The following is a 22,913-nucleotide window of genomic DNA, read 5'->3' as shown; positions in this document are numbered from 1 at the left end:
TTTGTAAAGCAAGATATCTGCTTAGATTGAATCTCGAGTTGGACTGCATGTCCGGGAATACTAACGTATAATTTGATTCATATCTATTCAACGTCTGAAAGCGTTCAGCGTCTCGGATATAATTCGTTACAGCTGAGTTGCTGAATTTAACTGATGTGAATTATACCAATAGAGTACTCTGCTTGGAAATACAATTTATTACTCATCGCTTAAATTGTGTATTTAGTGCTAAAATAGCATCGCGACTGATTTGTATTCATTATTTAAATTAATAAATAAATAAATAAAAATAATATAATTAAATACTTAACTAAATGTTTCGATCATAAAATTTGTTTCGTGTATCGAAATTTTCAATAAAGATGTCCTTGTCCTTATTATTGTTATTTATCCCATAATTATTTGCCCAAAAGGTAAGTAAATGGGCCCGCGCGTGTCACGAGTGCGGTATTGTGTGCACGCTCAACTTCAGCCTCATCAAGGTGCTGGGCGAGCCCGTCACTATACAGCAGTGGAATATAGATGGCCTGCCCTCTGATGACTTTAGTGTGGAAAGCGCTATTATCATCATGTTAGTGGATTTTATGGCCTGTTTTAATAGTTGTATTAGCTGTACCCCGCGGACAAAACCTCTAGCAATAACAATATTGCTAGAGGTTTTGTCCGCGGGGTACTTTGTCTCCGCAACTATTTTGTCTCTCCCATCAATTGTATGGGGAGTTGCGTCGCTACGTGCGCGCACTTTCATACTAGCCCATGGGTGGAGAGACAAAATAGTTGCGGGGACAAAATAGTTGCGGAGACAAAGTTGCTCGTGCGCGCTAGCTCTTACAAAACTTTAGTGGTTTGAAAAAGGTTCGACCTGCCCCTATTTGATCCTGCCTATGTTTAGATGTGAAAGTATAGTAGATAGAAAGACACACATTAAAATTATTAATTATAGCATGCATGACAATAAATAACTTCTAATTTATTTTGAATAAACTGTATTTTTTATGCTAGCATAATATGAAAAATTTTGAAGATCAATAGAACCGTACCGTACAACATTACCGATGTTAATCTACTGATGGAAGAAAAATTTCAATATTGTCGTTATTAGTTTTTCTTTTATTATATCTCGTATAACGTCCCAAGTTTAATCATATTATTTTCTTTCAATACTCATACAATTTAATGGAAATACCGTAGACTCGGTCTCGAACTCTTGACCTATAGAACCCTATTGAAACTTTAATCGAGGCCTTCAATAGCAGAAAACCACGGCTAGATATATTCCATTAGCGGAAGATTGTTTATTGTTCTAAAAAAAATCTGTTTCAGAATATCTAGGTTTAAAATAAGTCATAACATAATAATAATGTGATGGTAATTTATTCCAGTCCCGAATTAATTCGAATTCATGAGCTAAAAGCTAGTTATTGGGTCGGTGAACATAATATTGTTTATGAATGTTGATTTTCAAAATGGTGACTCTTCTAATTTATGCGTAGCCAAAATCAATTACCCCATTCGTAATTATTGTAAATTTAGGGTTTTTCAAATTTGTTATAATGTTTTTATTTATACCTAAATTTAGTTTAAGTACCTATTGAAAATATATAAAACTTTAAGGAATGCTCGTCGCTGGCCCCTCATGATTGATCCACAAGGGCAGGCAAACAGATGGATCAAAAACATGGAGAAGCCTAACAACTTGTGTGTTGTAAGAATGACTCAAGCAGACTTGGGACGAGTGCTGGAAAATGCTGTCCAGTTTGGACAACCGGTATTTTATAAATATTTTTTATTGAAGTGAAACTTCTTGAGCGCGTTGAGAGTAATATTCACGTCGTGGCATGGCAAAATTGTCACGTCATGAAGTAAAGTGACGATTTGGTATCTTTGAATCTTGCCAAAGACGTTTAACTCCTGACACATGCGCACTTTTTTTGTAATAAGGTGCAGTTTGGCTTGACATTACAATTCGTTTTTGTTTTCAAGGTGTTATTGGAGAATGTTCTAGAGGAACTGGATCCGATGTTGGAACCCTTGCTACAGCAGCAAACGTTCCGACAGGGAGGTGCACTATGTATTAAAATTGGGGACACGATTGTTGAATATAGCAAAGAATTTAAGTATGTATCGAAACTAACAATTTTATTATTATCCCATCTGAACTCCTGACCTTGTCTGGTTTAGAGGAGACTTATTTCGGGCGATCTAGCTTTAGAGAACAAGTAAAGGCACTATATTGATTTAAAACAGCACAAACGTTTTGAATACATCAGATTGGAGCTTGAGTAAATATAAATTGTTATAAATTTTTAATTTGTTTTTTCATAGAAAAAAAGCTTTCAATTCAGTAATTAATCAAGTCGATAAAATTTAATTTCAAATACCCAGGCTCTACATCAGCACGAAGCTAGCTAATCCTCACTACTTGCCCGAGGTTGGCGTGCGAGTGACTCTAGTGAACTTCATGCTAGCTAAGGATGGTTTACAAGCACAGTTACTGGCGCGAGTAGTAGCTCGTGAGAGACCAGATCTCCAACAAGCGAAAGCAGACCTTACCACACAAGGGGCAGAACATAGAAGATTGCTACAGGAGATTGAGAAGAAGATTCTAAATGTACTGTCCACGTCGGAGCACTTGTTGGAAGATGAAGAGGCTGTACAGGTTAGTGAAACTCTTGCAGGGGACATGTAGTTGTCGGATCCGGCTCGAAGGACCAATGGATTTGTTAAGATATATATTAAAAATGTATTTTCTTAATTGTTTATGCGTCTCTATAAAATGACTATAGTGTCGGTGGCTATTATCTGTGATGTTTTAAAATAACTAATTATAGTTTTATTGAGCGAAATAATAATGCGTTGTTCTTTAAAAATTCGAAACATTTAAAACTTTTTATATTTTGTCTACTTTTATTTCATAAAAAAGAACGAAAAAGCTTAATCAATAAAGACAGGTTCTTTACATTGTATTTTGTAATTAAATATTTTACTGAATGCATAAAAATACACATAACAAATAAATAATAACAGCAGTAATTCAACAAAATTCCATTCAACAGATTCTAAACTCGGCGAAGGACACGTCGAACGAAATCAAAGAGAAGCAAGAGGTTGCGATGATTACGGAGAAGGCGATCGATACGGCGCGAGACGATTACGTGCCGATCGCGGTGCATTCCACCAATCTGTTCTTCCTTATAGGTTGCTATTTATAATAGTTTATATTATTATATTTAATAGATACTCTGTATGCTGGTTTTTGTTTGTGTTTTTTCTCAAATAATGACATTCTATATGCCTCATTCAAATTCGTTGCTTTGCTATACACAAGTTTTCTTTAATTCGTGGGAATTCTTCTTTAATATCAACTCTGATTATTTCAATGATATCAGATAACTAAAATATCCTCTATCACCACAGCATCCCTATCGAACATCGACCCCATGTACCAATACTCGCTGGGTTGGTTCGAGGGGCTGTTCACCAGCTCCATTGACAATACAGAGAAGGTGGAAGAGATTCCCGAACGGTTGGCTATACTGCGGGCGCACTTTACGTACTCGCTATATGCTAATATCTGCAGGAGTTTGTTCGAAAAGGTGTGAGGGTAGTTGTAGATTCAGAAATGTGCTTAAGAAAAATATTTGTATTTGGAATATGTTAGTACCTAGTCTTTCACTTTATTTAATGAATATTGTTATTATTGACTATTGTATAAGAATGATGAATAATTATTATAATAATTGCATGGTGACTTTCATTGATTAGGTTCGCTACACTACTCGAGTAGCTCCTCACAAAAAATAAACAGCTAGTATTCATTTGCAGCCATTCATTATATTCCGACAAACTTGTTCCCTAATCCCTTCACAAAAGACTTCAACTAACTCAACATAAAACAACAAATACAAAAAAATAGAAAAAAGAACAGCCACGTTAATCACAATGTATTTGACATAACAGGACAAGATAGTATTCTCTCTCCTGTTAACGATCACGATAATGGTGGCCGAAGGGCGTCTAGAGCGCAGCAACGTGATGTTCCTATTGAGTGGAGCGCAACCGCGGCACGTGCGACCCAACCCTGTTTCCTTTCTCAGTCCACAGGCTTGGGGGGATTTTAACTCGTGAGTATAGGAGAGGGCAAGTATAAGGGTAGAGAAAATGGTGAATGTTGGATAGAGATAAGGAAACAGGAATAAAAAGTGTTAGAGATAGGAAGAGAAAGAGTGAAGTAGGATACTTCCTTATTAGGTTAGAGCCTAGAGGTACATGGGAAGGATGAAAAATAGGGTGAAACAATGAGAGTATGATGATGATGAAGCGATGAATAAGTGTGTAGATGTGTGGCTGTCTGGCAACTGTAGAATCGCTTAAAAGACACTGTAACAATCTGTTAAAGCCTTTCGTGAAAATGCGTAAATTCAAATTCATGTTTTCAAAGATCAAAGTGTCTTAATCAGTTATGAATTCGGTTGAAATAATTAAGTTTGAGTAATCCCTTCTTTTTAGTAGTAATTTAAATTAATAAAGTTTAATATCGGCAATAAAGGTTAATATCGTTATTATTCTTCAAATTTATTCAAATATATACAAGTATAAGCATTTCCTGTAATGTTGGCGTTTTCAAATAGTTCCACTTTTATTTTCTTATAGAAAGCACAAGCTATCTCCATTGGCTATCTCCCTATAGTAGAACAATTTTATTAAATTTCCTTAAGCGTCAGTTTATCTCCAAACTCCAGTACAAAACATGCCATTTAATTCACGATACAGTTTGAACGAAATGGACGACTTCCACGGCATCCTGGACCACTTCCTAGCTAACATTCCCGCGTGGGAGGCGTATTGTGACACGCCTGATCCGCACAACCAGCCGCTACCAGAGCCCTGGAACAAGAAGCTGGGCATGTTTCAGGTCAGCAAGAGGGACTAATTTACTGACTGAATGAATTCAACCGTAAACTGGAAACTGCTTGACCTTTAAGCTTGTTCAGTAATACAAATTGCGATATACTATTGAATTTTTAATAAGCAAAATGATTAAAAAGCATTTACTCATCATTGACCTGCATAAAACAATATCCGCTTGGTTGCATTGGTTACTTTTTGACGTTTGCCTATAAAATGTTGTATACTAATTATAGAAAATGATGGTGCTGCGATGCATGCGTTTTGACATGATGGTGCCGGCTGTGCAAAACTTTGCTGAAGGTAACATGACTTGCTTGTTCTTTATTTCAAATTTCATATCTTAAATCTTTCAAAAGTCATGTCGTTTTGATTGTTGCTTCGTTAAGAACTCCGATTTTATCTTCGATATCACGATATCTAACACGTTAGATATTTCTAATTAAACGTCCACCATTGTCCGTAAAATAACCGATGTGTGCAGCACAAATGGGGCGGCAGTTCGTAGAGCCGCCGCTGTTCGACCTGGCGTCGTCGTACGCGGACTCGCACTGCTGCATCCCGCTGCTGTTCGTGCTCACGCCCGGCTCCGACCCCATGGGCACGCTGCTCAAGTTCGCTGACGATCAGGTGCATACACCACCATATACATACACACACACGTCGTCGTACGCGGACTCGCACTGCTGCATCCCGCTGCTGTTCGTGCTCACGCCCGGCTCCGACCCCATGGGCACGCTGCTCAAGTTCGCTGACGATCAGGTGCATACACCACCATATACATACACACACACGTCGTCGTACGCGGACTCGCACTGCTGCATCCCGCTGCTGTTCGTTCTCACGCCCGGCTCCGACCCCATGGGCACGCTGCTCAAGTTCGCTGACGATCAGGTGCATACACCACCATATACATACACACACACGTCGTCGTACGCGGACTCGCACTGCTGCATCCCGCTGCTGTTCGTGCTCACGCCCGGCTCCGACCCCATGGGCACGCTGCTCAAGTTCGCTGACGATCAGGTGCATACACCACCATATACATACACACACACGTCGTCGTACGCGGACTCGCACTGCTGCATCCCGCTGCTGTTCGTGCTCACGCCCGGCTCCGACCCCATGGGCACGCTGCTCAAGTTCGCTGACGATCAGGTGCATACACCACCATATACATACACACACACGTCGTCGTACGCGGACTCGCACTGCTGCATCCCGCTGCTGTTCGTGCTCACGCCCGGCTCCGACCCCATGGGCACGCTGCTCAAGTTCGCTGACGATCAGGTGCATACACCACCATATACATACACACACACGTCGTCGTACGCGGACTCGCACTGCTGCATCCCGCTGCTGTTCGTGCTCACGCCCGGCTCCGACCCCATGGGCACGCTGCTCAAGTTCGCTGACGATCAGGTGCATACACCACCATATACATACACACACACGTCGTCGTACGCGGACTCGCACTGCTGCATCCCGCTGCTGTTCGTGCTCACGCCCGGCTCCGACCCCATGGGCACGCTGCTCAAGTTCGCTGACGATCAGGTGCATACACCACCATATACATACACACACACGTCGTCGTACGCCGACTCGCACTGCTGCATCCCGCTGCTGTTCGTGCTCACGCCCGGCTCCGACCCCATGGGCACGCTGCTCAAGTTCGCTGACGATCAGGTGCATACATCACCATATACAAACACACACACACATACCAGAATAACATACTACCTACGTATTTTGCTACCTGATTTGCTGCCTTTTAAAGTTTATAGGACAGTGGTGTCCAGATTAACTGGAAATAGTAATGTAAAATAGATCTTATAGCTTCTATTTTCGCTGAGTAATAAAAAATGTTTTATGTTATAGAACTCAATTTTCGGTAGAAATATAATTTTTGGTACAGGGGGTCTCACAGTGTAATGGCAATCAAATTACAAGGTGAAAATATCTTTGCAAAACTATAATAATTACCCGAATGCTTAAAATGTGGTGGTAAGACCAAAATCCTGTTCAAGTCTTCTCTAATACTATATACATGGTGCTAGGGTTTCGGTTCGTCCCGTATGTTCTCCCTGTCCCTGGGGCAGAGTCAGGGCCCGATCGCGGTGAAAAGGATCGATAAGGAGCATACAATATAACTTCCCAAAATTTTGCCGAAGTCAAAATCCTGCCCAAGTCTTCTCTAAAACAATATACACGTTGCTAGGGTTTTGGGTCATCGCGTCTATTCTCCCTGTCCCTGGGTCAGGGGCAAGGCCCGATCGCGGTGAAGCTGATCGACGAGGGCGTGCGCAGCGGCACGTGGGTCGTGCTGCAGAACTGCCATCTCGCCAAGAGCTGGATGCCGATGTTGGAGAAGGTGGGTTTGAGTTGATTGTAATAATTGTAAATGGAAACCAATTTCAAATCTACCTGAAAAATGAATTTTATTAAAATGTTATTTATTTAACAATTTACTGACACAGAAAAATTTAATAAAAATAGCTTATAATAATATCCTTCTATAATTTATTAAAATTATTTTTGTGTGTTTGTGTTTGTTTTGACGTCAGTATTAAATTAAAAGTTTAGATCTGAGCGTTGTACATTTTCTCATATTTTCTTGCAGTAATGAGAGCTTTTAAAATGCAGGATTAAAGTGTAAAAATTCTAGGAATAATAAATAAATAAATAAATAAATGATGACGCTGCTTTATTCCAGTAGGTATACCCGGCGCGGCGAATGATGATCCCTATGACAGTGACAGTTATTCTCAAGAGACAAACTTGTAATGGCGTCACTATTAAATTAGAAAGGTATTGGAGGCGTCTAAAAATGGCATTTATTAATTTTTACGTAGCTTTATGCCATAACAATGATATTCTGTTGGAATTATAACAATTCTTAACATTTACGAGAAATTATATCAATCTGACTTTACGTTTACGTCCTACAAAATTTACATCGTTGGCATTTATCGACTAGTGCGGAAAGTATCGATAAACAAATTTCGATAATGCAAACGAGTTCACATTTTTTCCATGCTTAAGCTTTAGATCATTCACTATTGAATGGAACAGAAGATCGCACCATAATTAATTAAATAATTACCGTTCGCGTTAATTTACTTACCTATCATAGTATAAGTTTTTTAGACAAATTAAATGGGGGCTTCCATTTTCACGTTAAAATAATATACACTGTGTTAAACGGGTTAAAAATTACGTGAAAATGATAAGGCGCATTTTTATGTTTTGGAAAACTTACGTTTTACTTATCTACTTACTCTATGCTAAAAAACTTAAATTAATACAACAACAACATAAAAGACGTTAAAAATTTTAGTTAAAAATTCATTTTATAATATTTGTAAAAACATGTTTACCGACGTGGCTGAATGCAAACCACGCCTTTGCCTATAAAATAGTAAAGTATCGACACGACCCATCATACGAGCAATCACTAAGACGAACTGTCATAGGGATCATCATTCGCCGCGCCGGGTATAATAACTTTTATTTTGTTTTGTGAAAAACATCAAGGCTTTACATTATATAATTTATTTATTCATATAATAAGGAGAAGATAGACTCTTTAAGTCATATGTTAAATGATGTCAACCAAAAATATTCTGCTGCTCAAATACAAATAAACGAGCATATACAACAGGCAGATGACTTAATTAAGTTGAGTACTGAAAATATGGATCGCTTTGAGTCGCTGACCAATAAATATGTATGTCAGTGTTCAAAAAGTGACAATGAGCAAACGTCGCCCCATAAGCTTGACTGCACAGACATACATAGTGTAAAACCCGTGACAACAATTTCAACTAGTAAAACTAAACACCTTTCCGAGCAGGAAATTTTTGTGTTGTCAGATAATATTGGTCAGGGTTTTGGCGCTATGCTCAACAATTTAGGGCTTAAAGTCACTAATATTTGCACTCCTAACAGTTCATTTAATTATATAATCAAATCACTTGATCATTTCAGCTTTAATAAGAATAATATTGTAATTATACTATATGGAGATAGTTTAAATGTAAAAAATAAGGATATTGATGTAGGATTTCAAAAAATGTTGGAAATTAGTAGTAAGACTAAATGTAAATTTATGTTGTGTACATTGCCATACCTACCTGGTTTGACACAAGAACAAAATAGATTAATTCATAATATGAATTTAAAATTGTATAATGTAACAAATCATCATCGTGATGCATTTATTTACTTTGACATTAATTTGTGTATTAAATCTTTTACTTTGACAAAGAATACAGTGTATCTGCCATCTAGATATAAGCGAGAACTTGCTATGTTAATAGCATATAATATTAACCAGTCTGGTACATGTTCGGTATCAGACCCTGGATCTACTATAATTTTATGTAGTAGTAATTATATACACCAACCTAGTGTTGACAGAAAATCTAGCCCTAAGCTAGATTTAAACTAGTATATAAGACAACAGCTAAGCAGACCTTTTCTATTGTACATCAAAACATTCAAGGCTTGGCTAGCAAATTATTAGAAATAGAATTGTTTTTAAATCATAATAGTATTAAGGTTTTTTGTGTAACAGAACATTGGCTTAAACAATGTCAGTTGTTAATAAATATTGATAATTATAAATTAAAAAGTATATACTTCAGGACATATGCTATTCATGGAGGTTCTCTTATTTTTGTACATAATAGTGTAAAATGCAAAGAACGAACTGACATTGTTAGTCTTTCTGTAGAACGGACCATTGAACTGTCCTGTGTTGAACTGGAGCGTTACATTATTGTTTGCGTTTATAGACCCCCTTCCAGTGACTATAATATGTTTGAGACAGTCATGGAAGAAATATTAAAGCGTTTAAGTAGGAGTAAAAAAAAAGTTATAGTATGTGGTGATTTTAATATTGATATACTTTTACAAACACAAACGGCAACACGAATTGTTAATTTGTTTCAGTCATTTAATCTGTATAAACTTTTTAATGAACCCACACGAATTACACCTACTTCTGCAACCTGTATTGATAATATATACTGCGACTGCATCTGTTTAGAGAAAAATATTCTCAATACACTCACTTCGGATCACTGTGGCCAGAAAGTAGTTTTTGAATGGGATTGCTTACCTGAATTTAAAAGAATTAATGTTAGGCCTATAACTAAAAAAGGCATTAATAAATTTAGAGATAATATTAATAAAAACCTGCCCGTACTGAATGATCAATCCTGTCATAATAATCCTTGTGAAATGTTTAAAAATCTTTTTAATTTAGTTCATAATGAATTTGAAAAAATATTTAAAGTTAAATCTTTAAATATTACCAAGGATTTACCATTTAGTAAATGGGCGACACCTAGCATACATAGGTGTAGGATCGTTCTTTATGAGTTATATGGTATGAAGCAATATAATAAAGACCCATCTTTTCTTAGATATGTTAGAAATTACTCAAAAACTTTTAAAATTGTTTGTTTTACTGCGAAGCGTTTGTATATCAGAGATAAAATACGCGACTCGGATAATAAAGTTAAAACAGTTTGGTCTATTATTAATGGTGAAATGGGTAAAAGCAAATCAAGTAATACCATAAAACTTGTTCATAATGGCATGGTTATTGACAAAAATGCTGATGTTGCGCTTGCTTTTGAAGATTTCTTTAGTAGTGTCCCTGCTAGCATTACTAATAATTTAAACTCGTCTTCAGTACTTGCAGAGACCTTTTTGAGGGACCATGTTGCGGGGTGCAGTACATTATTTCAATTGCGTCACGTAACTGCTAATGATATTGTTACAGCATTTAAGACACTTAATTTAAAAAACACTTGTGATCTTTGGGGAATGTCCGTAAATTTAGTTAATAATATAATAGAAAATATTGCAAACAATTTAGCTTTCATATTTAATAAGTGTTGTGACTATGGTACATTTCCTAATTTACTAAAGCTTAGTAAAGTTATACCTCTATTTAAGAAAGGCGATCAAGAAGACTGTAACAACTATAGACCTATCTCGATTTTACCAACATTAAGTAAGGTATTCGAAAAGTTAATATTAAACCAATTGACTAGTCACTTTGCTTCTAATAATTTGCTGCACACCAAACAGTTTGGTTTCACAAAGGGGCGCTCAACCACAGATGCTGGAGTTGCACTACTAACACATATATATAAGGCATGGGAAAACTCAAAAAATGCTTTGGGGATATTTTGTGACCTCTCCAAGGCATTTGACTGCGTTGAACATTGTACATTATTGCGTAAACTTAATCACTATGGGATTAAAGGACAAGCTCAGAACCTCATAGCCTCATACCTGCATGATAGGATACAAACTGTAGTTGTTAATGGAGAACGTTCTAGCGGTGCGTCAATTAACATTGGTGTTCCACAAGGATCTATTTTAGGACCCTTCTTGTTCTTGGTATATATCAATGATCTACCTTATTATTTACAGGATAGGTGTGAAATAGTTCTGTTTGCAGATGATACCTCATTAATATTCAATGTGGATAGGCATGACCCAAATGTTGACGAAGTGAACAGTACTCTTTTACACATATCCGACTGGTTTACTGCTAATAATTTATTATTAAATGCCAAAAAAACAACTTGTGTTGAATTTTTACTACCTAACGTTAAAAAGTTGAGCAGAAATATTACCTTGAACGGGGAGGTATTACACCCTACAGAATCGACTGTATTTCTTGGGTTAACATTGGACGAGAAACTACAGTGGGGAGCCCATGTCAACACCGCTGCAGGTAAGCTCAGTTCAGCAGCATATGCAGTCCGAAAGGTAAGGCATCTCACCGATGAAGATACAGCTAGATTGGTTTATTTCAGCTACTTTCATAGTATTATGTCCTATGGAATTCTACTATGGGGCAGGGCAGCAGATATAGAAACTATATTTATCTTACAGAAAAGAGCCATTCGCTCTATATATAATTTACGTGCTCGGGACTCACTAAGAGATCTCTTTAAGAATACTGGTATCCTTACTGTACCATCACAGTACATATTTAATAATATTTTGCATGTACACTAAAATGCCGACGTACACACAAGAGTAGGAGATAGACACTGTTATGGCACAAGGAACAGAAATAGAATTGAAATGCCATTTTTCCGATTAGCTAAAGTTAAAAATTCATTTATGGGTCAAGGTATACGCTTTTACAATAGAATTCCTCATAATATTAAAGAGTTTGGTAGTGCTAAATTTAAAACTTATGTAAAAAATATATTAGTTCAGAGAGCCTATTATAGCATTAAGGAATATATGGAAGATGAAAATCCATGGAGGGTTGTCGCGTAAGAACCACAGGACAGTTCTTTGGCATATTATGATATATTATGTAGTTAGATTTAAGTTACAGATTATGTAATATTGACAATATGATTTTAAAAGAGCAACTATGGAGTTTCTTGCCGGTTCTTCTCCATAGATACTGCTTTCCGAATCGGTGGTAAATGTTAAAAATACTTATGTAATGACGATTCGAAAGTGCTACTAAAAGTAGTCTAATTGAATAAATAAATGTTTGAGTTTGAGTTTGAGTTTGAAATATGTGCAATCTTTATTAATTACTGCTTCGTTTTCAATTTATTTATTCCATTTTGATGGTTCAAACAGACTGAAAAACTGAGTAATTTACGCGCAGCAGACACCAATCATTTTCCTAACTCGATCCCGTCGGCGTACAATGTACGTGAAATATTACGAAAAAGTTTCGCCGAAAAATTTGCATCAATTTTAAACTAGTATTTTTTATTTTATGTTGCTTTTAAAATTTTATAAAATTCGCAGCTCTATAAAACCGGGCAGATGGATATGCATGATGTATATCGTAACTAATACGCCATTTGTTTTATGATACAGTAAAATCTGTAATATTTTTGATTGCTTCGCTTATTTTTTGTCCAATTTGTCTATAACAAGTATCATTAAAATATTTCCATCTGAAAGAACGAACGGATTGATGAGAGTATATTTGTTGCTCTTTCTCGCAAAAACTATTGAACGGATTTGACTGAAATATGGTTTCCAGCTAGATTTGCTCTTACAATTTATCGGTAACTGTTTATCTAAGTGAAGTTGATAAATCTATAAATCCAAGATTAAAGAAATTAGAAAAGCACTGAGTTCTTCCGTATGAAATTATTTATTATTTCTGTTAATTTCATAAGCCCAAACATAATTAAAAATACTATAAAAATTGATGTTCGTACAGATTTGTGAAGGATTGACACCAGACTCGACGCATCCTGACTTTAGGTTGTGGCTCACCTCATATCCCGCAGATCATTTCCCTGTTTATGTCTTACAAAATGGAGTCAAAATGACGAATGAACCTCCACAAGGTAAGAAAGACTCTATTATAGAAGTATATCCTAAAATAGTTCTTGATAGTTGTGTTTATGAGAAAATGTTTCGAAAAATAATTATTTTATAAAAATTATGCCCAATCATCAATAAGTTAATGATAAGCTATATTATGTAGAATCCATATTTGTCCAGCAAATATCAAAAGCATGAGGCATAGACGGTTAAATCATACCACAATATTTGTACCGAAACCTAGTATCTAATCTGTGACCGAAACTCTTCCAAAACAGCTAGACTGATATCTCTTTTAATTTTTGTCCATCTTCGATTGTGAAACGGTCGTAAAGCTATTATTTATAGCTATTTCGCTCAAAGGCAGGAAACGCTCATAGAGCGAAAAAATTGCTCACGACGCGTTGTGGTCACAGTAAAAGAGAACGTGAAATTCATGTTGTGGCTCCAACAAAAGCGATATAGCGTTGAAAGATGCCATGCCACGTTCTGAAAAAGTTATATTTTTGTTTTCGACACTTTAAAACAATTTTTTCAAGTAGATCATAAAATCCTGTCCATCATGCTACTCTTTTACTATTTTTTCGTCCAATGTGCATTTTCGGTCTTCGATCGTAACTTCGCTAAAGGATATCCTCACAACAAAGGTTGCCGAGATATTTACCTATATCGATGTCGTTAGGTCTCCGCGCGAACATAGCGCGCTCGTACCAGAGCGACCCGATCAACGACCCCGAGTGGTTCGAGGGCAACAAGCAGCCGGAGACGTTCAAGAAGCTGCTGTTCGCGCTGTGCTTCTTCCACGCGGTGGTGCAGGAGCGGCGGCAGTTCGGCCCGCTCGGCTGGAACATCCGCTACGAGTTCAACGAGACCGACCTGCGCATCAGCGTCACGCAGCTCTACATGTTCCTCAACGAGTACGACGTGAGTGTGCTGCTCTTGCTTCACATTTCACTTCCACGCGGTGGTGCAGGAGCGGCGGCAGTTCGGCCCGCTCGGCTGGAACATCCGCTACGAGTTCAACGAGACCGACCTGCGCATCAGCGTCACGCAGCTCTACATGTTCCTCAACGAGTACGACGTGAGTGTGCTGCTCTTGCTTCACATTTCACTTCCACGCGGTGGTGCAGGAGCGGCGGCAGTTCGGCCCGCTCGGCTGGAACATCCGCTACGAGTTCAACGAGACCGACCTGCGCATCAGCGTCACGCAGCTCTACATGTTCCTCAACGAGTACGACGTGAGTGTGCTGCTCTTGCTTCACATTTCACTTCCACGCGGTGGTGCAGGAGCGGCGGCAGTTCGGCCCGCTCGGCTGGAACATCCGCTACGAGTTCAACGAGACCGACCTGCGCATCAGCGTCACGCAGCTCTACATGTTCCTCAACGAGTACGACGTGAGTGTGCTGCTCTTGCTTCACATTTCACTAGCCTTCCGCCTGCGATTTCAAATAAAAACCGGCATAGTTCCCGTTCCCGTGGGATTTCCGGGATAAAACCTATCCCATGTGTTAATCCAAGTTACCCTCCATATGTGTGCTAAATTTCATTGTAATCGGTTCAGTAGCATTTGCGTGAAATAGTAACAAACATACACATACACATCCATCCTCACAAACTTTCGCATTTATAATATTAGTAGGATAAGTAGAATAGAATTGCCTAGAAGAGTTTACTTGCTTGTAATAAGGCCGCCTTCTGTGTGGTATGTCCTATTTTAAGTTTTTATTGCACCTACTATAGAAGCTTGTTATTATAGCTTGTTATTATAGCTTGTTATTATACTAATGTTTCAAGCTATACTAGAGCCCTTAGCCACTACAAGTTCAGAATTAAGTTCAGATTTGGTGGTATCCAGATCAACTTGTTGCACAATGCCTTTGTGTCTTGTTGGTTGGAATGTTTGGCATAGCTTTATGAAAAAGGCTTTCTCAGTTTAGCAAACGAGTTTAGAACTAAGTTCAGGTTTGGTAGTATCCAGATCGACATGTTCCAAAATGTTTCCTGTTGGTTGGAATGGTTGGCATAGCTTTATGAAAAGGGCTTTGTCAATTTAGCAAGATGATTGATGATTAATCTGAAAGAAGAAGTTACACCTCTTAACTGACAATTCCCAAATAATTATTAATAATTATAATATAAAATGTATCGGTTAGGACGTGCAATTCGTCGCCCTACGCTACCTGACGGGCGAGTGCAACTACGGCGGGCGCGTGACGGACGACTGGGACCGGCGCTGTCTCAACACTATACTGTACAAGTTTTATAACCCACGTGCTATTGAGGAGGACAAGTATCCTTTGGATCCTACTGGTTAGTAACTCTCTTAGTAATGATGTATGTTTTTCAACCGACTTCAAAAATAGGAAGAGCTTCTCAATTCTTTTTTTGGCTTGGTGACCTCGAAACTTTCGACTGAACAAATTTTGCTGATTCTCTTTTTTATAATTATTTGAAATCTAGTGCTTCTCGGCTTATCCCATTACATTTTTTATAAATCTTTGACTATTTGAAGGCGATATAGCTTACTACGATATAATATTATGTTTCTAAAATACTCGTGTCAGTAATAGTATGTGTATAGTGTATTTCATGAAACATAACATTTCACTAGGCATATACCACATACCAACACTACGCGAGCACGCGGACTTCATATCGTTCGCACGGTCGCTGCCGGTGGCCACGCCGCCGTCCGTGTTCGGCTTCCACTCGAACGCCGACATCACTAAGCACTTCCGTGAAGCTGAGGAACTGCTCGGCACCGCTGTGTTGACGCAGGTGGGTGGAAGAACACACATACACACGCAAATACACGTTACATACACACACGCGCATTCACGCATAGACATAGATACATGAGCGCGCCATGAGCTGTCGTATACACACACGAGATACGCCCACACACACACACACACACATGAGCGTGCGCAGTCACACACGCACATGCGCACAAGTTAAGCCCGCGCACATACACTACACAAACACAGCGGAGAATCATACAGAAGTAAAGAGACATATTATACACTAAGCATCGAGAGACATTTAGAAACACAAAAACACACAACAGAGAGAGAAAGAGACGAAGAAATATACACGAAACCATACCTTGTACGTATAATATAAATATATTTCAATTTGGAGATGTCATTATTTTTATCATTTATTAAATTTAGTTTCGAAATAATAGTGTGTAATAATTCCATTTTCCATTGTAATTTGTCTGTGGAAATGTCCTTTTCAATAATTACATTCTCATATTAATCTTTCACGGTTGTTGTAAAATAATATTTGTTGGTAGATAATACTTAATAACATTTCTTAATATTCTTCATTGACTGTTTAATTTATCACACTTCAAATATATTTTCCACTTAAATAATTCAAATAGGACGTAAATTACAGTAGCTGTAGCCTGTAGAGGAAGAAATAATGTTAAGAATGTACATTGTAATTTAATTTAGTTCTCTATACTGGGTATTGTAATTGTTTGACTGTGTATTCTGTTCCATTTGCCAATGCCGTCGGCGAACAAGGATCGTACGGTAAGTTGAGCTCGAGACTAATTTCATTGCAATTTCTTTACTTTGAACAACTCATAACATATTTTTTATGCTCAAAGGATCTCCTCAAAGAATACTTGGTGAGTTTAAATGTTATTTCTGCGGAACGATTACACGCTCTGTAAATACGGCTCCTTTATTTTGCAGCTTTTTGTTTTGCAACTATTTAAATATTATTGCTTAAAATTTTTCTACAAGCTTAATGTTAATATTACAATCTTTTATCACAATACGTAACTAATCATTCTCTATCGTTTTCTATGTCTCATATTATTACACAAATATCTAAAAAATCCTACAGGAGATGTCATTATTTTTATCATTTATTAATAGTCCGGGATACATCGCCCATTTTTGCAAGTGATTACTATCAAGCTAATTTTTCGTGAGTAGCTTTATTTTAATGAGATGCCCAATAATTTCATGTACGAAACTCTCGATTGTGGTAGCTTACAGAGGTAACAAGGATAAAAATTTTTGATTTGACGGTTCTCAAATATTTATTACGCAATTTGTAGGACAATATGTCTGTTGAATTATATATGGTTAGGGAGCCAGGTGCAAATTGGGTTCATTATTTCCTCTCAAGAGATAATTCGTCAGAAGCATCAGAGTATAGTATTATAAAGCCTCGTAAACGTCAGGTGGCGCTCGGTTGGGGGGGTGAGCGGTTGTAGCCTCCCACGCACGTAGGAAAAAAAATACATTCATTCATTCATTTCCTCTCAGCTAAAAATTTGTCAAATTGTAGCTAACCCAATATCTCAACGAAAAAAAATTATCAGCTGGTTACAACATGGTGTATTATACGTCAGCTGGTGTCTCGAACATGAAAGTTAAATTTAAAGAAAAATTTATTTTCCGTGATTTCCTCTCAAACAAAAATTTACCTGATGATAGCTTATATGTAACTGTGGATAAATATATAGGTCAGCTGGCTGTATCTTGGTGGAAAAACCGTCAGCTGATACGGGAGGCTACAACCGCTCTTCCCCCCAACCGAGCTCCAGCTGACGTTCACGAGGCTTCATAATACTATACTTTGATGCATTTTACTAATTACCGCTTGAGAGGAACTTGGTCATAAAATCTGTTCCTGGCTCCCGTACCAATAAGTATTAAATAAGTAAAAATAAAAAAATCAGCTGGTTAGTAATCATTTATGATGACTTCGTTCGAGTATTCTACTCAGGTTTAATATTTTATCAATATTTCAAATAATATTTCAGTTCTTTCGATCTAGAAGAATAATTGACCTACCACAAAATAAATATAAAAAATGCAGAATTTATTTCCTGAATCACTCTATCCTAAATATACACATTAGTGATAGTGGGTAGAATGTATTATCGCTTTAACATTGTAATAACACCTTTTTTTGTAACTACATTCTTGCAAATAAATGTAATTTGCATTTGAAATATAAGAAATTTTCAGCTATCAATAGATAATTCTTTTACATTTATTATTCTAATGTAAATCATGTTTTTATGTATTGAGAAGAAATAAATCATTTATTTAGCGTAGTCTAAGCGACCCGCCTTGCGGCGGTACAAATGAGCACCGACGGACAGACGGCCGGCGGCTACCATTACGTTTATTAATTACACAATATTTTGTTTAAAAAATCCGCATTCTGTTCCGATCATACACATTTGTTCATAAATTGCATGATTATCAAAATGTGTGTCCGTTGCTTTCATAGCTTTGCATGTAATCATTCGACATAATATAATCAAAACTAGCTTTCCGCCGGCAACTTCGCCCGCTTTGTCTAAAACCTAATAAATTATATACCTTCTTGGAGTATAACTATCTTAAAAAAAACACATCAAAATCCGTTAAATAGTCGGTACTAAAGATTGAAACCCACAGACATAGACGGCGGAAAGCGACTTTGTATTATATGTAGTGATGTGCCATGCTTGCTTGCTTCTTTTCCTCATCAGGTGGCCCACCTGCCCCTTTGTTTGGTCTGTCATAAAAAAACCCAACTCCTCCATACAATAGGACACTATGGCAGCGGGCGGAGCGGGAGCTACTCCCGAACAACAAGCGATGGCCATAGCAGAAGATGTGCTAGCCCGCTTACCGGCACAGATACTAACTGGCCCGTCCCATGAGGGGGATATCAAACCCGCGGATATGACGCCAATGTCGATTGTGGTGATACAGGAGGCGGCGAGGTATGAGAGACTAGTGAACGTGGTGAGGAGCAGCTCCAGGGCTGTGATTGGAGCTGTGCAAGGTCTGTTATTTTGTCTAATTTATGGGATTTAACGTTGAATTTGATATTTAGTTCTTGAAGCAATGAAATGCTTAATTTAAAAATATAATAGTCGCTCCGGAATGGCAAAAGACGTGGGTTCGAATCTTACCTCGTGATCGAAGTTTTTCCTTTCTTTACAATTTAATGATTAAACGTAATTTTTGATGTTCGTTTCTCTACCTCTTTATAGAATATTTTGCCATCAGTTTCACTCGATGTAGGAAATATTATCTAAAAATATTTTATATGGTTCTCTCCAATTATGGTAATTTGAGCAATATTCAAGACGATATAACCCCAGCTTACGTAGGCGTGTATTAGCCGCTATTTTTGGCTTCAAAGATTCGACTCTGTCAATTATATGGGGATCAAGTCAGTAACACACATTATATTGAATCTTTTGCTATTTTATATAATACAAGCCCACAAATATTAAAGGTCGGTTCCACCAATTCCCGGTCTTCGATATTCTATGCGAAATTTTTTTATGTTCATAAATCATATAGCATTATAACTTATTAATAAGCAACACATCCAGAAACTGCGAAACTATAAATAAGCATATTCCTAGGTGTGAGCGTCCTAAACGATATAACAGAGGAAGTGCTAACGAGCATGGTGCGCGGTCGCATACCGGCGCTGTGGGCCGGCAAGAGCTACCCCTCGCTGAAACCACTGGCCGCGTATTTTGACGATCTGCTGGCTAGGCTGCAGTTCTTGCAAGTTAGTTGGTTTATATATTGTGTATGGCTCTACTTAAATGCGTTGTGAAATAAAAATTAAATGGATGAAAACTTTGAGAGAGTAGGTATATTATTGTAACTTTTTCAATTCCCTGAGTCTGGTTATCTAAACTCAAATTAGTCAATTTAATTAGTTATGTAATTGTCCACCCAATATAAAATAATATCTATAAAATAATAAAATAATAATATCTATAATATAAAATAATAAAATCGGAGGAAAAAATCCTTCCTAAAAATTCGTCTCTTGGAAAAAGATTTATACCTAGCTACTACAGTAAATACTTCTGTGTATCCTATGAGCATTTCTCTAGAAAAAACTAACACATCGTACCGAAATGGGTAACGGAGCATATTTTACACGCTACTGTCTCTTAGCACTGGCACCAGCACGGGCCGCCAGTGGTGTTCTGGCTGTCGGGCTTCTACTTCCCGCAGGCGTTCCTCACCGCCGCGCAGCAGAGCTACGCGCGCAAGTACCGCATACCCATCGACCAGTTGGCCTTCCACTATGAGGTACATTATTAGCACTAGAGATGCTGTATCAACTTTTAGGGAAATTTCTATAGTTTGATATGTTTTTGTGTTGAAGAATTTTTTTAAGAATAGGATGGGGGTTTTCGTTTACAAAATATTAAGCATATATATATAAAATTCACAAATTGAATGTAAGGTGCCCAAAAAATAATGAGCACAAGCTATTTTGCTACTAAATGAGCACATTCTGTATTTTTCTAGTAAAAATTGGATATACGTAGCACTATAATTAATGTGCGTAGCACTAACAAAAACCTTGCTGAAGTTTACTTGCGCAACTGACAGATGAAGAGTACACGCTCGCGCATGTAAACTTCTACAAAATTAAGTAACCTGCGGAACTTGTTACAAGATGCACGCGTTTTGGTGCTAAGAAGAACTTTTTAGCAAACACAAAAAAAATTTAACAAAAATTTAGCAACTACCCCCTCTGTAGGTCCAACGCACATTCACGCTGGAGGAGCCGCCGGAGGAGGGCGTGTACATCCGCGGGCTGTTCATGGAGGGCGCGCGGTGGAACATGGACGACTACTGCGTGGACGAGTCGCATCCCACCGTGCTTTATGACGAGTTCCCGCCGGTATGGGACTTTTATTTTAGGAAATAGGTTCCCCTATAATAGAAGTTTAAGCTTATCAGCATATGAGAAATTTGTATTTTTTTCTCAGATTTCTAGAATTTCAAGCAAAATTTTGCTGTTTTAAAAATGATTTTGGGTGTAACTTTAGCCCAGATTTTTTTGCTGATACTGGAAAACCAGTGGATCATAACATGTATTTAATATCGTTTAAAATTTTCCATCATATGTACAGAGTGACTGGTGAATTACTTTTCCAACCGTTTTATAAAAAAAAATACGGATCAAGTTTAACGGATAGTTTACGGATCGTATGGCCACAGTAAGGACACCCAGTGTGACGGTGCACCGCCGCTGCCGCATAATCGAATCATTGGGATCAGTGGCAGAAGTGCGTGTCCACACATCATTTTTATTTGTTGAAAATGGAACAAAAGCAAAAGCCTACTTTATTGACATAATTATAACGGGAATCATTTGCTAAGTAATCTTTTACATTTTGGAGAGTACTTGACCAATCACCCTGTATATTATATGTATAGCATTCCTGACGTATATATTGGTCGATGCCAGGTGTGGCTGATCCCGTTAAAGCGGGAGGACATCCCGCAAGCGGTGTTCTACAACTGCCCGCTGTACAAGACGGGCGACCGGCGCGGCGTGCTGTCCACCACGGGCCACTCCACCAACTACATACTGTTCATGCGCCTGCCCACTGCCCACCCGCCCGATCATTGGATCATGCGCGGCGTGGCGTTACTCACGCAGCTGCCCTTCTAGTTTTATTGATACAAATTTATTTTAATTATTGCATAGCTTTTATCTCAGACTGAGCGCGGTGACAGATTGTAAAAATTCCGTAACGAAAAAACCTAACACCCACTTCAACCGGCACAGCGGTGCGATGCTATGCAATAGCTTTACCGCGGCAGTCCTCGATTGCCACACGTATTTTTATTTTATTTTATTTATTTAATCTTCATCTTCTATAGGTACTTTGACATACACTTGAAACGAGTCAACATTAAACAAATTACAATTAAATTATAGGTACCAAAAAATTTAACATCTTAGTAATAGAGATTTAATATGGTCCATTTGTAGGAAGACATTGTACAATAAGTTCACACATACAAATTATGCATCTTTTTATGGTCCATTTGAAGAAAAACAGAAAAAAATTGACGATATCATTCATATTGAATCGAACAAATGAAATTAAGCAGGTCCACACACAGCGAGCAGAAAAAAATAGTCGACACTAAGAGGCTCGGCCGCTTATAGTAAAGCCAATTTAATAGGCAACATTTGACGTCTATCAATTTTATCTTCATAGGGTGGTAACCTGCTTAAAAACATCGATTAAAGTGAATTAATCGATACGGACTTGAAACATTTGTCAATCGAACTTGAAACACATGTCAATAATTTATGATAATTTTTATTCCCAAGTAATCAATGCATTCGATTCTAGATGTCAGATTTCGATTTTTAGAGTAACGTCTCTGGTATTTAAAAAGAAAAAAGGTTTATTGACACAAAATTGTAGCGACGTCAGTTCTTTAAATCAGAAATTGTTCATTATGTTTAGAATGGTTTATCAGTAAAATCAAGTCCTAAAATTACTTCTATCGGTCATTATTATTATAAATATGTAATCGTAATTGAAAAAAGTTAAACAAATGTGCAGTTCTAACAAAACGAAATATCATGTTATTCTATGTCGTGGTTACTAGGTTACGTTGTTGAATTTTGTTGAACTGTCAAATGTTGCCTATTAAAATGGCTCTACAATAGTCATTTATCGCTTGGCACACGCACTCTCTGCTTCTCGGCCGAGTCAGGTTCACACAGAGCGAGCTGCCTCGCGAGCACTGGCTCGCAGCAATTGTGCTGTGAGGCTGCTCGCTGTGTGGACCCGCCTATTTACAAAATAAGGGGTGGCATATTAGATTTAAAAGATTCTTGTTTTTTTTTTTTC

General features: G+C 37.7%; 1 protein-coding gene across 1 annotated transcript in view; it reads left to right on the top strand.

The window, feature by feature from the left end:
* The window catches only part of Dhc36C (Dynein heavy chain at 36C), a 52,714-nt gene extending 30,507 nt beyond the window's left edge, over positions 1 to 22,207 (top strand). Inside the window, exons 53-74 of the mRNA XM_089710096.1 lie at positions 414 to 571; positions 1,615 to 1,768; positions 1,984 to 2,117; positions 2,386 to 2,431; positions 2,474 to 2,659; positions 3,057 to 3,198; positions 3,418 to 3,596; positions 3,961 to 4,124; positions 4,774 to 4,915; positions 5,145 to 5,211; positions 5,393 to 5,538; positions 7,127 to 7,279; positions 13,139 to 13,268; positions 13,928 to 14,169; positions 15,400 to 15,556; positions 15,858 to 16,028; positions 16,708 to 16,886; positions 18,817 to 19,054; positions 19,647 to 19,798; positions 20,197 to 20,334; positions 20,792 to 20,935; positions 21,506 to 22,207. Coding sequence (XP_089566222.1) covers positions 414 to 571; positions 1,615 to 1,768; positions 1,984 to 2,117; positions 2,386 to 2,431; positions 2,474 to 2,659; positions 3,057 to 3,198; positions 3,418 to 3,596; positions 3,961 to 4,124; positions 4,774 to 4,915; positions 5,145 to 5,211; positions 5,393 to 5,538; positions 7,127 to 7,279; positions 13,139 to 13,268; positions 13,928 to 14,169; positions 15,400 to 15,556; positions 15,858 to 16,028; positions 16,708 to 16,886; positions 18,817 to 19,054; positions 19,647 to 19,798; positions 20,197 to 20,334; positions 20,792 to 20,935; positions 21,506 to 21,712 — 3,429 coding nt within the window. The 3' untranslated portion in view covers positions 21,713 to 22,207. The remainder of the gene's footprint in view (positions 1 to 413; positions 572 to 1,614; positions 1,769 to 1,983; positions 2,118 to 2,385; positions 2,432 to 2,473; positions 2,660 to 3,056; positions 3,199 to 3,417; positions 3,597 to 3,960; positions 4,125 to 4,773; positions 4,916 to 5,144; positions 5,212 to 5,392; positions 5,539 to 7,126; positions 7,280 to 13,138; positions 13,269 to 13,927; positions 14,170 to 15,399; positions 15,557 to 15,857; positions 16,029 to 16,707; positions 16,887 to 18,816; positions 19,055 to 19,646; positions 19,799 to 20,196; positions 20,335 to 20,791; positions 20,936 to 21,505) is intronic.
* The last annotated feature ends 706 nt before the right edge of the window (positions 22,208 to 22,913 follow it).

The sequence above is a fragment of the Colias philodice genome, chromosome 2 (assembly GCF_061535455.1).
Source record: "Colias philodice isolate Cphi_HAF_F1 chromosome 2, ilColPhil1 Martin Lab GWU primary, whole genome shotgun sequence".
NCBI classification, from domain to species: Eukaryota; Metazoa; Arthropoda; class Insecta; order Lepidoptera; family Pieridae; genus Colias; species Colias philodice.
This window is presented reverse-complemented; position numbering and strand designations above follow the sequence as displayed.